This window comes from Chelonia mydas, chromosome 1 (assembly GCF_015237465.2).
Source record: "Chelonia mydas isolate rCheMyd1 chromosome 1, rCheMyd1.pri.v2, whole genome shotgun sequence".
Classification (NCBI taxonomy): domain Eukaryota; kingdom Metazoa; phylum Chordata; order Testudines; family Cheloniidae; genus Chelonia; species Chelonia mydas.
This window is the reverse complement of record NC_057849.1, coordinates 112284929-112303276: the sequence shown is the minus strand read 5'-3', so window position 1 is coordinate 112303276 and position 18348 is coordinate 112284929. Positions and strand designations below refer to the sequence as shown.

Here is an 18348-nt window from a genome sequence, read left to right as displayed (position 1 = left end):
CTCCCTCACCCTTATTCCCAGAGCCCTGTAGTCACTTCTGGTCTGCTCAGGGCCAGACCTCACAGTATCATTAGTGCCCACATGGATGAGCAGCATCAGAGAGTAATCAGAGGGTCAGAGATGATTCTCAACAATCCTTCCATAAGATCTTGAATATGGGCCCCTGGCAGGCAGCACACTTCTTGGGATGCCAGATCAGGTCAGCCGCTCGATGCTTCTGCCTCCCTGAGAAGGGAGTCACTGGCTATCACTACCCTCCATTTCCTCGTGGGAGTAGTGGCCAGTGGGGGTACGTGGCTTCTGCTCCTCCACCTTTGGGGGAGATTCCTCATCCCGCATGGCCAGGGCAGCATACCACTTTTTATCTCTATGCACGGTGGGTTGGGAGCAGGGGTGGAGCACCAGTTTTCTCCCTGTGAAGGAGCCATTTCCTCCTCCCCTGGTGGTACTACTGCAGTCCATTCTAGCTGGATTGCTTCCTCAACCTTCATGTTTTCAGTGAATTCCTCATGTGCATGGATGCTCCTCAGCCTAGCCACCTCCTCCTGTAGCTCTCCCACCTGCTTCTTGAGAGTTTCCACCAGCAGGCACCTTTCACTCTGGATGGTCTCCCCAGCCTGGCTTTCTTTGATGGGGAAATGCAGTCCACAGTCTCTGCAAATCCACACCAGGACTTGGGTAGAGGCATCCATGGTCAGGTTCTCTGTCTGGACACAGGTGGAGGAGCCAGGAGCAGTGTTGTTACTGGCATCACAGCTGTTCCAAACCCTGGTGATTTTATTCTTTCCCCTCCTACAAACTCCTTCTCAAATTCCCCTGTGTGCTATCCCTGGTTCATTTAGCATCTAGCTTGTAAGCCATTTTCTCCTAGGTCAGACCTGCGCCCTCATTAACACACACTGGCAGGGTAGCCACAAGGGTGATCAAGGATCAGGGGACAGGAGGCTAGAGCCTCGCTAGTGCCTGCTCAGGTAGCAGCTAGTAAACCCCTGGCCCCCACTCCAACTGTCCCCTTACACACAATTCCCAACAGGCCACACTGTACATTTTAAGCAAGCCAAAAGAAAAACCAAACAGATAAACAAGCTTGCCCACTCACCCCAAGAATTAGTGCTCGCTTCTTCTTCAGCAAGAAATCTCCCCCTCCAACGCCCCCTATTTGCTAGGTTCATTTTACCATGAAGAATGCAGTGATCTTGTGAAAAAATACAGGTAAAAAACACAAGTTAAGTTAATCTGAAGGGCCTGAAAGGGGAAGCCTTCTTCAAATCAAGTTTTTCAAAAGAGTAATTTTTTGTTCAGCCCCTAGCTGATCAGAGCATTATTAAACAAAAAAGGCCTCTTATCTTACTTTCATGTTGTGTGGTAAGTGTAAATGACTAAGTTTCCTTTCTGAAAAAGTGAAAATGGCTAGTTTCCACATGAGCACACTCCTCTCAAGTAAATGCTGTAATAAAAGGTGGGATTCTGACTTCGTAATGGCTTTGTGGTTATCTAAACAACAATCCAACATCTAACACGTCACTTCTGTTTAATTGACTGCCTCACAATTTGACCATACCTAGTAAACAGGAACTCTCTGAGATGAAAAAAAATGCAGGCTATCTAGATTAGTCCACCTCTCTAAATTAGGGGCCTGATCCAAAGCTCTTTACAATGAGCTGAAAGACTCCCATAGACTTCAATGGGCTTTGGGTCAGCCCCCTCGTGGTTGCACAATGTTGTATTTTATCCCCTAAGTGTCTGTGCAGTTATGTTTTCCCTTTTGTCATTCATTCTTCACTTTAAATTATGGTCTGTGTAAAGAAATTTTTGCTTTACTAACTTTAGGACATCTAGTCACTAGTCACTAGGAGCATCTAGTCACTAGAGTGCAGCCTTTTCTTAGGACTTGTCTAAGCAGAGAAATTGACCAGCACAGCTATAGTGAAATAAACTATTCTTCTATAGCTATGCCAGAATAACTGCCCATGAGGACGCTCTAGTCTATAGCAACAGGGACTTGATTCTGAAATAATGATTCCACGATAGATATTCCGGCCAACTTCCCTGTGTACACCAGCCCTCAGCGTCTGTGTATTCTCCCTATTCTTGTCGCTGAGCGAAGTCTGTTCACAGTCATCCCACATCCTTTTATTGATCAGTGGTTTATAGCAACCATTTCATCCATAATCCCTTTTATTGCTCTGTATCCCAATCCACTTCTATTGTATGTTTTCCATTTTTAATTAAACAAGCTACTTGTCAGCCTCTACCTCTGTTTCAATCTTGGTCTCCTCACTATGTAAAACTGACCAGTAACATCCTCATTTCATGTCATGTGCAATTTCATCCATTCAAGCTAAGGACCAGCACTGCTAAATAAATGAAAACAAATGTTTTATTTACAGCAAAAATCTGTACACTGTGCATACATAAAAATATACAAAATCAAAATAGAAAATAGAAAAGTGTTAAAATGTATACAAACACTGTTTAAAAATGTGACTCCTGTAAAATCTTAAGATTTAATTTGTTGAAGAGTACACATTCATTTAAAAAAATCATCATACAAAATAATTCTCAAAGCTATTAAAAAAGTACACAGTCTTCCATATTTGAATAGTTCAATGACTACATTTCACAGAGGATGAGATGATATGGATACATGTAAGACTTCTACATAGCTGATATTTAAAGAACAAAACTCTGGATTTGATTGCCAAGTTGAAGAGAAGAAATTCAGAGTGTCAAAATTCATTTAATTAAATAAGCCTGTGAGAGGCATGCCCAGACATGGGCTACTTTAAAAGTTCAAACAGTTAAATCAGGTATCCTCTTTGCACTGTAGAGGATAGCATTCAGGAAATCTGTATATGCTCTCTAATGACATTTCACAGTCTGCTTCAAAAAACAGTCTAACATATCTATGGATTGGAGATGAAGGGAAAGAACTCAAAGTGACACTTTCACAGACAATGTATTTCACATTACTTTCATCATAAGTTTGTACCAGTGTCTGAATAGCATTTCCCGGTTTATGAGAGCTTTACTGAAGAGGAAGACCAACACACAAGTAACCAGGTGTGGTCATATCTACACACAATTTGAGCACCCATTTAATTCAAACTGTTTCTAAATGGATTGAGTTAAATCTGTGCAACCTCTTAATGTGGCACTCACTTCCAGTTAAAAACGAACTATTTCAATTTTGCTTAATTTGGCAAGAAATTGATGCAAACAGAATCAAGAAGGAATCCTTAATCTGAAACAAAAGAATGTCAACACCAGTACGTTGCATTGATTGAGCTAAATCTTTGTGCTCAGTGTGTAGACCAGCCCTGTGTGTGTAGATCAATATAATTATACATAGATCTCTCTGTCTCTTTACCACATACAAATCTGTTACAGTGGTGTAACTTCACTGACTAACAGTGTGGAGAATGAGGGCCAGGTAAGCCTTGGGAAAACAGAAGGAATGGAATATCAGAAATATTTTCCCCCTTAAAAACGTGTGGCTCAAAATGAGTCAAAACTTTAATAATTTCTCTGGAATTAACAGAAGAATACCTTGATTTAACCATCTAAAGTCTTCATGCATAAAACAATACAGCCATGACCTGTTGAAAAAGCTGCATAATTCACAGTGGAAAACACAGCAAACCAAAAATTAACATAAATTCAGCGCATTTACCCAAGCTTTGTGGGTGATTTTTCTTTGTTTGTTTTTTTTTTTAAGTGCAACCGTCTCACCTCTTAATCGTATACCATCAGTGCACAACAACTAGGCTTTTGTAACTATAGAGGCATAAAAGGGGGATGAGTCTAACTTGAGCATTTGCGTCATGTGTGTAATGTTGCAGGAATGTGCAGGCCTTGCCTAGGCAAATCTCCCACTCACTTCAAGTGGGAGTTACATACATACAGGGGTGACAAGATCGCACCCTAAAATATCGATGAATGATTTGGATGGGGAAATGTATCACACGTCACTTATGTATATATAAAATATCAGTCACCAGTTACCATTATTAAAGAGCTATCCAGATGTCTATTGAACACCTAATACACATTCATTCACTCTTTTAAATGCAACTGATTTGTATGGATTTTTGATAAATGATTTCTGCTCTCAAAGGTTTTTAAAAAAACCCAACAGACAAAAAAACCTCAATGGCCTCCCATAAAAGCAAAGAATACCAAAACTCAGGAGGGAGGCACCATGACGGGAGGGAAGGTTGGTGAAAGCAGCAGTTCTGTAGTTCTCTTCATGTTGCCCTTTGCTTCCCCCTGCTGGCCTCTTGTTGTTCCAAAGTAAAATTTCAGTTGAATTCTCAGTTAGCAAATCAGGCTCAGCTAAACTTGTACTGATTTTTTCTTTTCTTTTCTTTTTTTTTTTTAAAGATAGACAGCAGGAGTGGGAGGAGAAAATCTTAAAGTGTCAAGATGCCTGTGTTTGTAGAACAATGAAATATCACAGGGGAAACCAGGGTTTGGAAGCCACCTTAAGGCCCTCCCTCCTTGGGACGATTGAAACCCTGTGCTTCACAGAGTTGATGCTGGCCTCCTTTCTGGGAAGAGGCTGGTGCACCTAGCACAGCTCTAAAGCAAAGCTAAGCTCGAGCGTGAAGATATAACATTCATATGGTTGGTGAATTGTAATATACACGGGGATAGAATTAGGACAGATGACATGGTGTTTGAAAGATCCACACCAATGTAAATAATTATATCATCGAGGGAAAGGTGACTGTTTCTTGGCATTTGCACTTGGCCAAGAAAGATTTTCTGCTCAGGTGCCGCAAGTGCGCACTATTACTGCCCAAAAAAGGATGTGTATGCAAGTATAAAATCCATTGGATGAATGTATACCCAGGGTTGTGTGAGAATTTTAAAGGGCAGCACTTCATTTAAGCAGGAGTGCTAGTATGCAGCCTCTCATTTTTCTTTACGGGAATCTTTAGAGTCCACAGGGCTGCGTACAAGCTGCACTGTGATGACAGACTATCTAGCGTGTAATACAATGCACTCCTATTGTTATGGACAATTGTGAGTATTGCTGGTTAGCTTTTTTTATTCCTGATGGAAACAAGAGTTTAAGTTTAGCATGGGCAAATGAGTGGGAAACTGGCATGCTATTTTGTGGAGTCTTAGAGACTTCTGTACAGGGCACAGTGACTTACGGTACTCATTTGTACTAGAAATATGATCAACTCCATTTATTGAAAGGTGTGGGAACTAATCTAATTTGAACTTGGCACATGGGAAACCCTGATCTAATACTAAGATCACTGTATGACAAAGTGCCACTCTGCCCGTGCAGAAAAAATACGATTTAACGTGTTTCACAGAAGGTGAATTAAGTGAAACAAATATATGGGGAAAGGTTTTTTTTCCCTTTGTAGGCTATATAGCACTACTAAGGCTGGATACTGTTAAAAACAAAAATGGACATAAAATATTATTATAATGTGTTTTCCAAAATCAATATGTAATGCATCCAGACACTAAGGCTGAAATTAATGAATGCTGTCCATTTGGCAGTATGAAAAAAATGCTTTATGAACATACCTATCCAATCAACACAAGGCATGTCTGGAACACATGGACACACTTTCTGTCAGCTAGGAAGAATTTTAGAAGGACGGCAAAGCCCAAGATAATGACAACTTGAAAAAAGAAGGCTAAAATGCAGTAAACTAATTCTGCTCTTGTAGGGAGGAAAAACAGCAGGAAAGGTTGGATGGGAGAATTACAAAATTCTTCTGATTTATATTTATATCAGTGATTTTCAACCTGTGGTCGACAGACCCCTGGGGGTCCACAGACTATGTCTAAGATTTCCAAAGGGGTCCACACCTCCAGTTGAAATTTTTTAGTGGATCCAAAAAAGAAAGAAAGATTGAAAAGCACTGATTTTTATAAACAAAGATGACCGAAAATAATTAATATGGGTTTCTCCATCGCCAGCTCTCTCTCAGTAGCCAATAGCTAAATATGTGAAATATGCTTTTCCACTCCACTGCTGTTAATAACACAGTGTTTCTACCAGCCAATCACCTTTTTGTTGAATGGATATGGATAGGATATGTATGATTTCTTGTACGTAATCACTCCTACTGAATTTTGCTCACTGGAAAACCAAATTTTAAAAAGCAAACAAGAGCATTAACCAATCTCCAGCCTGAAATTGAACTCTTGCCAGAGAAAACGTATTTTAAATGCATTAACATCCAGGTGGATTTTAGAAGTAGTTTAGAGAATACCCATGCTGTGTTTTTACAATGAAATTATGAGATTGTCTCAGTGTGTAAGCCAGAGTAAGATTGCTGAAGGCTTTACAATGTTTCCAGGATATTCATAATTTTGAATTAAAAAAATACTGACATCCTGTTCTTTCCTCACAAAAACAAAACACGAAATGCCATGCTTTTTTAAAAGCAATAATAAATTAATTTAACTTGGCTTACAACAAAATAGGCAAACACCTAATTTCTGAAATCTCCCCATCCAAAATGCTTATTTCCTTGGAAAAGGCAGGCCTACATTTTTGTAAGAAATCTGTTTCAAATGTATGTGTGCAAGCAGAGCACATTGTCTCCCTTCCCCTGGAGTGTTTATCTACATATGTGCACAGAGGGGGGAACTGCCCCCAGGCAGAAAGCCCATGCACCATTTCGGTCTCACTTACGCCCTCTTGCTGGTCTTCTGCACAAGCTGAATGAGGGCAGAATGAGAGCTTTCTGAAGAATGGTGAAGATTCTCTTCTCTTCACCCTGTGCCTGAATGCAGCGTCTGCATGGACCATGACAGATCTGTGCAGTAGTACTGTATTTATTTAAATAACCTGGCTGTGTGTACAGTAATATCCATTTAAAAGTGAGTAAATATCACTTGTTAATTTCTGGCTGTAGAAACTACCTGAATACAATGACTAGCTATTGGGCCTGATTCTTATTTATGAAGGTCCCTTTATATTGGTAATTTACATTCACTTTAAAGCCCGTTTACCTTGCCAGAATGGAGTAAAGGGAGCTTTGTGTAAATGAGAATCAGGCCCATTATACTCATAGCAGGCCCAGTTCAAAACCATGATTATTTTATCTGGGGGGGGCGGGTGGGGGTGAGATGTGAAAATCCTATGGTATGAAGAGAAATCATCCATCTCTCAGCAGACAGCCCTGTGTATGAATGATACAGGCTGCTTCATAATGTCAGATTTAACTGTTAAGTTTGGCATCTAGTACATGTGGCATAAGAAACCTGATGTTTTCTGACAGGTCATGCCCACAACAATACATTGTATTTCTACCTAACTGTGCCTTTGCACCTTTCATGAGCGAAGCTTTTTTTCTTTAACTATTTGCGAAGCAGTAATACATACTCAGGCTTAGGAAGGAAGGAACTCTCATGCCTGCTACTTAATTACAGTTTATAGACTCAAGACTAGGTTGGTCTAAGATACATTTTCAAGTATTCCTTTGTTGTTTATAGTACGACAGTAGTACCTTATTGCACATTTTTCTGAACGAGTCACTTTTACAAGTGTGGGAAGTGATTCCGTCCCAGGCACTTTACAGACCTGAACCCTGGCAAGATTACCTTCCCCTTCCGATACAGATCATCCTGTAACCCTTTGTTCATCCTCTGCACCAGCAGTTTCTCATACAGCAGTGGATGGTAAGCCCCTAAGGTACAAGCTGCATCGTAGTATAGTTCATGGTAGTGACAAAGGTCAGTTTGTCGGACTGAAGGGATGTATTCATACACGTGCACTTCGTTACACATGGACATCATGATGAGGATCCCTGAAATGAAATTTAGAAACAAAAATATAGCTATTTCACCTCCTTAGAATTTTTCTGCAATCCTGTGATCTACTGTCTTTCACCACTGCATTTCAAAATGCTTTATTGTACTTAGTTTAAATATATTCAAATGTAATAAAACAGTTGCCCCGTTACACTATTATATAAAGACCATGATCTCTTGCAGTGTTGACATGATAGGACAGCAGGCTTATGAAACCCATAAAAGCCCTTTAAAACCCTGGACTACCATCTCCATCCTGCTCAATTCACCGAAGAGATTGCCCCTCCAAAAATTCCATGACAAAATCATGGAACTAACCCAGGCATATCCTAAACCTTACTATTCAAATCACATCACTTTTCATTATTACCCCCTTTAATGCATTCCCTTATTACGTTGTCTATTTATATAGTTCTTTAGCAATACAGACCTTATCTTTATATCTGTCTGATGCACCTAGCACACTAGATGGTGTGTAAATTATATGTAACCCCCCCCCGAAGTATTTCTTGGATACCCATCATCTTCATATCTAAACAATGAACAAAATTATGTAAAGGCAAAGAAACTTAAGAGTCTTCTCCCTTCTCTTCTCCCTGGTTTCAGATGTTTATCTGTACCCTGATCCTGTAAACATTTACGCACATTCTTAACTTTAAAGATATGAGTAGTCCCATTGACTTCAGTTTAGTTTTAGGAAGTCATTGGTATGGGAAAAGCTAAATTGTCCAGCATTCACCCAGATTCTTCCCACCATTTTGACAACCTCTGGTCTTGATGCTACTATTCAATGGTGAGGTTACAGGACTAAGATGTTCTTCAAAGCATTTCTTACTTCCAGTTATCATAATTGGTGTCTTTCTTAGAGTGGGTTTGAGCCAGTTGCTCTTAATCCATCTGTTGGTTTCTTTCAAGGCATTGAGACATTTTGGAGACACAGAAATTGCAAAGGTGGACAAAGTGATATAGCTGAGTGTCATCTGTGTACTGGTAGCACTAGAGTCTGTGGCCTCGCAGATCTCTCCAAAGAGTTTTATATAAATGCTTAAGAGGATCGGATTCCACGTGACAGGGACACTGTAGATGAGGACAAGCAGGTGCCCACTGTGACACTCTGGGATTTGTCTGAGGAATGAGTGGATCCAGCATAATGCAGACCCATTTACTCTGGCTCAGTCTCGTATGTATCATCAGCACCGTATCATCAACTGTGTCCAAGATTTCTGAGACATCCACCAGTATCAGCACAGAGATTCACTTCCTGTTTAAAGCTAAGAAACAGTCACCTCCACTGTTCCAGGCATTGTTGTCTCTATCCCATGTCCATGCATGGAAATATCCTGGTTCACTGAATGGGAATGTTGTCTCTCATAGCAGGGCTACATTAAAAATAATACTGTCCAACTTTTGGTGTTACAAATTAGAAGTTAGATAATTAGCTTTCCCTTTACAAAGTTTTGGAATTAGAGAGCCAGAAAGGGGTTGAGAGCTAAATCCCACGATTTAAAATCAATCAACATTAAAAAAGTTAATTTACTACTAAAATTAAGCAAAACAATTGTTTAAAATGTAGTTTGCAGCATTAAAACTCAGATTTCCAATGCTTATTAATGCAAAGGCTGATTCTTTTCATCCTGCCCTGCATCATCAGATAATCAAGGTGGTGGCTTCCATTCTTTTCTTTTCTTTCCTTTTAAGTCACTTTAAAACAATGTATTTTTAATTAACTCTTCTTTTATCATTTGATGCAATGATTAGAACATGTTTTCAATTATACTGAAGTTTCCTTTTACATTAGATGGAATTTATGACTCTAAAGAGTAACAATACTAATCCAAAAGAAAAGATTCCCAAACATATGTGAAATTTACTGTTTCACTTACAAGCAACAAAGAACGTGAGTGAGAAATGATGAATTACAAATTGAAAAAAATTATGAGACTAATCATTCAGAGTGAATCCATGACGCCAGCCTGTAACTAGAGATGCACTGAATTTTACATTTGTCTAGCAGTTATGTGTAAAAAAGAAACTCTGATCTTATTTTGTTTTTCAGTTTTACAAATGCTTTCTTCTACTTTTCCACTGCTACCCTCCTTCGGCTGCTGATGGAGACTCCCTATGTCAGTCTAAGGTAACTGTAATCCAGCTGAATCAGAAAGTGGACAGTGGAGCCACATGTAATAATCAAGTACTTCCTGAAACGGATGAACAAGTGGCCTGTCTACGGAGCCCAGAGTCAAACGTAGAGACAGCTTCAGAAGACACACCACAGATGTTAAAGGAGAATTCTCTCGGATGAATAGGCACACACCTTAACCAGTGTACGTTGCTTTATTGCCATGCTACCCAGTTTACTTTAACATTCCTAAAGGAAACTGCTATTTGTGGAATAGGAAAAAAAAAACATGACAAGAACAAAAACAGGCTTCTGTTACTACTTCTTAATAGCAACGAAGATTGAAAGTCACTGAAGAAACTGTTTGATATGGCAGTTTTAAAACAAAACAGGTGACCTTCCAGGTAAAAGTTAATTCTTTAATGGAGAACTGAAAAGCAGTGAAGGTTTAAATCTTTATAATCTGATGAGCAATGTCTCCAAGAGTCAATCTATATTAAGGACATATGTGTCATCTAGTTTATCCCTTTGCCAGTAGATTTTTCCCTACTAGTATTTTGGTCTCCTATACTTATAAAGTGAGTGATGGAGATTCCACCCCTTCCCTTAGGACAAAGCCTAAAAAGCTCCAAGATTTTCCTGATATTCCCCCTAATTTCACTCAACTACTCCTAGGTAAACCCCTTTAGCCTATAACATTAATCTCCATCCTTAGCATTTACAACAATTCCACATTTGCATGTGGCTATTTATTGGTATTCTTCACCCTGCCTGGCTAATACCTATTTATTTCCAGGTGCAGTTCAATCTTTTTAAGTGGTTGATGACCCAGGTATCAGACAATGTCTTTCTTTCAATGCTTGTTGCAACTATTACAGTCTGGTAGGGCATGCTGTCTGTCTGTTCCTGGGGTTGAACTCTCCAGGACCAGCAGCCAGACATTTACTGCTGGGCCTAAAGTAGACTTGGGGGGAAAAAAGAGGGAAAGTGCTCCCTGTACCAGCCAAAGAATAAGGGAGATGTGGGAAGTGCTGGTTGTTAAAAGCTCCCTCCTCCCCCACCCATGGCTTGGATAAAGGCATGGGAGGCACACTTTGCCCTTCTTCTGCTTTCCCTCTTGTTCATGTTCCAGATACATTTTCCCTCATCTACCACAGCCTGAATTTTGTAAGATTTACATGAGCAGTGATGAAATATTTTATTGAATTCACATCTACTAATTTAATTCTGTCCCAAACTAGAATAAATGCATCAAGTTTGCATTTATTTATTTATGTAAACCTATGCTACTTACTGCTCACATAATGGAATTATTTCCATTATCCTTTATCGGCCAAATTTCCAAAATGTGATGTACAGATGAACACTATCACTTGTGCAAGCAAATTATCAAATTTACACATGCAAACACAGTTTCTTGCATAAATCAAGCATACATCTGTGCATGTGATAAATATCTAATTTGCGCACACAAATGGTAGGGCACGAAAAATCAGTTGTGTAAATGAGTGCTTGCAAAGTTGCATGCACTCAAATACGGGGTGGGTCACCTTTTAGAAGTGTGAGTAGATATTTAAAGCATTTCCTCAATGCTTATTCCACTATTAAGACATTTTAGAAAGAATTCCACAACTTTTCCAGTATCCTCCTGGCTCCAATAGCAGTTGATTTAAAGACTAGAAGAGAACAATACTGTGATTCATTCTGGTGAACATACATGCAAGTAAAGACAAAGCTTAACAGAAGGGACAAATATTAGTTGTTTTTAAAATGTAAACAGAGTCAATTGGTAAAGTTCTATTTTCAAGCCTCTAAAAACGTGTTGTAAACAAAGAACAATAAAAACTACAATAACCAGTGATGTTCTTTTAATTGGGTCACTGGTACAGAGTACTTCACAGTTCAATGCATCTAACCAACCTTATTTAGGGAGAAGATTAAGTCACTAGAGCGTACATACTGGCAAGGGAAATATACTATAAGACTGAATAGCTCTTTTCCATCTGTAACTTCTGATTCCCTTAATAAAACTGACAGCATAAAACTTGCCAAGAAATCCTAATAATCCAGTAAAACATCTTTTAAAGCTAGCGATGAAAACTAAAAAACGAATAAAATTCTAAATTAGAGATGACACTCCATTCTTTCCTCACACAACTGTAAAAAAAAGTGCACAAACAGGAAAGTTAACCTCTTCATTCTGCATGAGCGTGACTAGACATCCTAGGTTTATTTAAAAGCTTTTAGATACTTTTTTTTTAAAATTTTATATTTATAACAGTTCACCATTCGAAGAACAAACCTACTGTCTGATGGATATCCTAGGACTAAATTTAGAAAAAACATTAAATAGAAGGCAAATAGTAGGAATCTAAAACAAATAATAGAAATTAGAAATGCAAAAGAACTAGGACACTTAGTCCAGCCCCCTGCCAATATCAATATTTTTTCCCTACTGTGCATTTTCTAATGCTCTGCACTTTCTGCTCTTTAAAAGTTCCAAGCAATAGGGCTACCAACATTTATCTGGGGAGAGCATTCCACAGCCTCGTAAATCTCACAGTCCAGCCTCCCTTTCTTAATTTCCTTAGTTCTCTTATATCCTTTTGCACCAGTCTACTCTTTTCCATTTTCTTTAGCGTTTATGACCTTCAAATGGGAAGTTTATGTCAGCTGGCCCCAGCTAGTTAGTTGTTGCTGTGCCAAGTTACATTTCTTTTAAGTTTTCACAGTTCAATTTCTTCATCCCCCGAGCATTTTGGGTGGTCTTCTCAAGCCCCCTTGATATTGTCAGTAGCTTGGCATTGAGGTGCCCAGGAATGAACACTGTATTTCAAATGAGCAATAACTTAACAATGAGACCTACTCCCCTACGGACTAGTTCTAAGGAAATTGGGGAAGCCCTATCAGTTGATTCATGTAAAAATTAGGCCAGACAGACTACTCAAGAATATGCCGTGGGGATCCAGAATCAAGAAGTGGGCAGAAAAAATGATTTATAGGCCTTTTCCAGTTCTGATGTCTCTAATACGCTATTTTTGAGCTCTCGGAGCTTAAACATCACATCTATTTTTAATAAGGAAAATAAAAGAGACTGTGGAGATTACAAAGAAAAATTTAACCTGACCTTAGATGTGGCAAGAATAACTGGTGAGGCTATAGTATTACCATACGTGCAAAAAGGGAACTGAAAAGATTTCCTGATAAGCCAAACCTAGTCTATGCTATTGCCCTAGCTCTTTTTTTTTTATGGTCCAAAAGCCATATTTGGATTACAATAGCTGTAAAATAGGACATTTTAAAAACAGTTTTGCCCAGATACAGAAAAATCTAGAAAAGTTGCTGTATAGACTATGTGTGTGTGACTTATGAGTATTCTGTAGATAAGTTACTCTGGGGAAAATTACGATTAGCACTAAAACATTTTCATTTGAAAAGAATCATAGAACATCAGGAGGTCATCTAGTCCAACCCCCTGCTCAAAGCAGGACCAATCCCCAAGAGTTTTTAAAATATATATTATTCAAATAAAATGATCAAGTTATCAAGCTTGCTGCCCAGCTGTTTCTTTATTATAATATTACAGTTTTGGACACTAATAAAAATTTAAATATTTCAAAATGCTCAATAGGATATATTATATTTCTATTAAAAGGAAGGTAAACTAACTTTAGAATATTTAGATATGGCTTAAATTGAGTCTAAATGGCACAACTAAACTCTTGGGATTTTGCCATCTGTGCGGCTGAAAATATTTAAACAGAATTAAATGAAAAATATTAAGTTACTTGCATGGATGGCTTATGCAAATGAACACAGATTCTAATCAAAAGGAGAAAATGTGTTAATTTGTTTATTGGTTTTAATAACTCAAGAGGTTTTTAATTTCCAACATGCATCTTTTGCACAGTACAATTGCGCATTGTGGTTAGCAAATTAATTTTTAAAACATTTTTCTTAGTTTGTAAATATATAAAATTTAATTTAATATACCTGAGTATAACAGATGATATATAAAAGCATCTGAAGTAAGGAATCTAATTCAAACATTAACCAAGACTTCAGCTCTGCTTCTGATTTAGCAAAACTGTTTAATTATTTAGAGTGCAGAAGTACAGATACAGGACTTGATTTTCAGAAGTGCTGGGCACTCACAACTTCTGTTAAGAGTTGTCGATGTTCAGTAACTCTGAAAAATGAGGCCCATAGGCCCATTTCACTTTTTTAAAAAGTCAGCATTAAAGAGACCGTAACAAGCTTATGTGAGAGAGACTGAACAAAATCACATATGTAATCTGATTATCACACACTCAGTATACGCCAATGTTTTCCCACACATCACAGTAGCAGCCACAGAACTAAGTTTAACAATGTAACTAACTATTTTTAATTAATTTAATTAATTAAGTACTTTAATTTAAGGTTTTTTGAACATAGGGCATAAAGAAAATACAGTTTTCTGCACATTAGTCTGCATATGTACACTGTGTGTTTGTCATTCTTTGAAGAGACATGGATGTCAAAGTAAAAGTGACATTCTCAGGTGGATGCTACTGACTCTGTCAAATTTAACAAACAAAAGGCAAGAACAGAAGCAATGGTAAATACTGTAGCTAAGCTATCATTGAGGTGTATCCCTAGTAATATTACAAAACACATGTATATATGAAATTTACTTTTTTCTGGTGTTCAGGAATGCTGGATGCAGGAATATTTGTTCATGTTTGTAACAGGGGGCTATACGATGCCACAGATATCCACGTGGATTGACCGCAGTATGTTACCCACAGTTCTGTGGGTTTAATAGACTTTTTAAATGAAGAAAAGTGCTGTGTTCATTTTCAAGAGAAGGTTATTTCATGTCTGTTTGGTCAATCAAAGATGACAAATATTAATCACAAGAGAACACTACTTGAATTTACAGAAAATCAACACTAATTAAAGAATTTAAATGTCACCAAATGGCATTTGTGCCTAGACGTAAGCAGTAATATACTGGTGTTTGATGTAGATTTTTGCATCGTGTAGCTTGATTAGAAATCAATATATGTTACTGTAAACCCAAAAAGTTATTTATCAATAACTATAATGTATTCTGTAAATTCATAGATATGAAAATACTAACCAAGATTACCATGTGCTGTTAAGTGTTTTATTCAAGGTCAAATGACATGCTGGAGTATTAAACCCGATACACAGAATGAAAAGATGAAAAGTGATGGATAATAACATAATGCCTGAAATGCTATTTGAAATGAGTTTACTCCCCTCTCTGTGTATACCAGGAAGCTGAAGCTTCTTAAATATTTGAGTGTTTTCTGCCTGCATGATAATATATCTGAAAAGAGTAACCACTACACCAGTCCAATTTTGTTTTTAGCAACTAGTTACCAGATTACTAGCTAAGCCAAAGTAACAATAACACAGGCAAATGGTTTTAAAACAACTAATATGTTTAACATTGTCACTGTTTCTTTTCAAGTTATGCAAACATTCTTTTTAAGCCAAGGTAGAGATCCCCAGCATTCTTCTTGTCAGCATGCCATTTGAAATGGTTTTATATCCGTGTCCTGAAGGAAAACAAACAATCTGATAATGTACCAGTGTTATAATTTGCTTGCTTGTGTTGTCATTTTGAATTATGCATGCAAAGGAAGTTGAATGTAGTGTTATCGAGAATCCTTAATGCCAACCTGTAGTTTTGAACTGTACCGTGAACTGTAAATGCTGAAACAAGAATTTCTTTTTCAATAATAATATATGTATTTAGTTACGGTTTATATTTTCTTAAAACCCAGCTCTCTTTGAATTTTCCCCTATCCTATCTCATTTCCCTTCTTACACCTACTCGGGGTAAAGTCCGACTAACTAGTAGCAGTGACACTGTTTAATAGGTGAAGCAGGTGTTCTTTAGCACATAGGCTACTATAAGACTGACTTATTTTACTACCACCACCACACTGCAAATCAGGCAGATATGCAACTGTGTATGGCTCTGTACTCACAGCCATAAGAACCTATGCTGTGGATTTGGTATAATTCCCATGTACCATGTCACATGCATGAAGGGTCATGAAAGGCTCTAGAAGCAAGAGAGGTATGCTCCCCTTCTACATACTCCAGATGTAGCCAGAGTGATTCAACACCTGATGGCATCTTGCCAAAAATTAACTGTGAAAAGTAGAATCCTTATTTACAGCAACAAAACGCAGTGTGTGCACAGAAGATGGGCGACAGCGAGCCACTGTATTAAAGGGAAGAGGCCATTACAGCATTAGCCAATTAAATGTCACAACTCCAATGCCCAAGACTGCTGGTGCAGATCCCTCAGGCACATGGTGACTGGAGCACACCAGTTGACACAAGAATCCCTTACCCTAGGCAGCGGCTGAAGAGAATGGTTGCCTCCATACAGTGATACACCGCCAGCCAAAGGCACATCCTTTCCATGTTCTAAACGGGAAGCTGTCCCAACGACAATCTTTAGCACACGAGGGTGGGACCACAGAAAGGCAACTGCCTCTTGTAAAGTGACTTAACAGGAACCGTAACGACAATACAAAAAAATTCAGTGGGACGTGAAGGGTGCTGATGTCACAGCGAGCCATGGCTTATGGCCTGTTACTCCGGGACAGTGCTAGAAGTAACTTGTGGCTTGGAATGCTGGCTGTACCCACCACAAAACAAGGGCCCATTTCTTCTTCCACCTCAGCAGTTACTTGTACCAGGGGCCAATGCTCCCTTATAAGACCCAGTAAGGATATGCTGCTTTCGAAGTCAGAAAACCGTCCCTCTTCTTCCTCCGCCCAACCCTTCTGACTCTGGTGTATGGGAAGTGAAGGAGTCTGAGCAGCTGAGTGCTAACTGCAGAACAGTATTTACTCTGTGTAGAACTGGAATTGTGACCCTGATGTATTGTGCAGTGGCCCAGTTTAGATCATAAGCTCTCTGCGACAAGGACCGTGTGTTTGTTAGCACTGTGAGGCCTCAACCCTGATTGTGGTCCCTGACCACCGCTGTTGTATAAAACATGTATATTAATATTTTGGAGCAACATATCCACCACTGCCACTGGATGTTTCAGTACTGAACTAGGCCAGCGTGATGCAATAACAAGTGCCACCAGTCACACAGAGGGGGAAGTTCCGTATAGGCTTCCAAACACCAGTTTGCTCTAACTAGTTGCTTTATACTATGGCATAACAGAAGTAAATACCCAACTTTCTCCCAACTTACCAAGTCCCCAATTCAACATCCCTTTCAAGAGTAGATAAAATTCCTTCAGCTCAAAGTAGAAGATTAAACAAAACTGAAATGTTCCATTCATGTTCAACCTTCCTGTGCTGATGAACTGTGCTGAGGGGGTTATGAGTCATGAAAAACATGCAGTGGTCCCTCCTCTAACTAAAAGTTCCTGTTTTATCTCTGGCTCATAGCCGTGCTTCAATTAGTTAAAAAAGCAGTGGTATTCATTCCAAAGATTGCCTACCTCTCTAACAAACATCATAATGAAGCTCCCCCTCCCCACCCCTCCACCATCTGTTCAGTGCCTTTTTGCTACTGGCGAGGATACAATTGTGTGCTGTAAATGAAACACACCATTTTTCTAAACAAGGTGGTGTGTGTTCTTACTTCGTCTGTACTTCCATTTGCTTATTCCTCTTTTGTTATTTTTCCATTTACTCATTCCTCTTCTTCCATTCCTCTCTCTTTCGTTCCTGCTGTTTTCTTCTCTCTAGTGATGCACCTCTGTCATGGTGTTGTGCCGTATCAAGCCAAAACCGGCACCTCTGTCTGCTTGTATGTTGTAAGTCTCACACTCTATGTTCTCTCTCTCTTTAGTGTCTCACTTTTCACTCAGAATAGCTTCATCTTTTGTGGTTCTTATAATGTGCAGTATCCAGTGAATGCAACTTTCATCCCAGTAATATGTCTCATTGCATGGCTGAAAATTAAAAGACACTACTGGAGTGGTGCTGAAACCATGTTTTGTTATATTTCCATGATTACAGACATGGCGATCTTTGTATGAATTTCTTTTAAATGTGTGCACTGCTCGAAATTCATTATCATCCAGTCTGATTATGACAATCCATAACTATGTGTTACCTATCATTGATGGATGAAGCATGTGCCATTGCATAAATGGATAGGGTTTGTTGGTAAGCCCCAAAAGGCAGCATAAACTTTCTGTACATTGGGTGACTAATCTTGGAGCAGTCAGCCCAATGGGGAATCATACCTATTCTCAAGGCTGCAGGAGTGGAGCTGTTTTACGCACAGGGAATGCATGTGGAAGTTTCCCACATCAGGATGTATAGTTATTTTGGCCCAGATCCACAAAAGGACCTAGGTGTTGCGATGTTCAGCACCTCCACATCTAACTTTTAGGAGTCTAGGAAAAAAAAACTCCCAGGAACAACATGGTAATTCAGAAA

General features: G+C 38.8%; 2 protein-coding genes across 7 annotated transcripts in view; one reads left to right on the top strand and one right to left on the bottom strand.

Moving 5' to 3' along the window:
• Positions 1 to 15857, top strand: part of LOC119566118 (opsin-3) — a 133341-nt gene extending 117484 nt beyond the window's left edge. Inside the window, exon 5 of the mRNA XM_037897669.2 lies at positions 9848 to 15857. Within this exon, the coding sequence (XP_037753597.1) occupies positions 9848 to 10093 (246 nt within the window). The 3' untranslated portion in view covers positions 10094 to 15857. The remainder of the gene's footprint in view (positions 1 to 9847) is intronic.
• Positions 2363 to 18348, bottom strand: part of ST6GAL2 (ST6 beta-galactoside alpha-2,6-sialyltransferase 2) — a 251632-nt gene continuing 235646 nt past the window's right edge. For 5 of the 6 annotated variants that reach the window (XM_007054611.4, XM_043536342.1, XM_043536360.1 and 2 more), the window contains one exon: positions 2363 to 7787. In XM_007054611.4, coding sequence (XP_007054673.2) covers positions 7519 to 7787 — 269 coding nt within the window. In that variant the 3' untranslated portion in view covers positions 2363 to 7518. Of the gene's footprint in view, positions 7788 to 17432; positions 17856 to 18348 lie in introns of those variants that run through there. The other variant, XM_043536374.1, reaches the window with a different exon arrangement.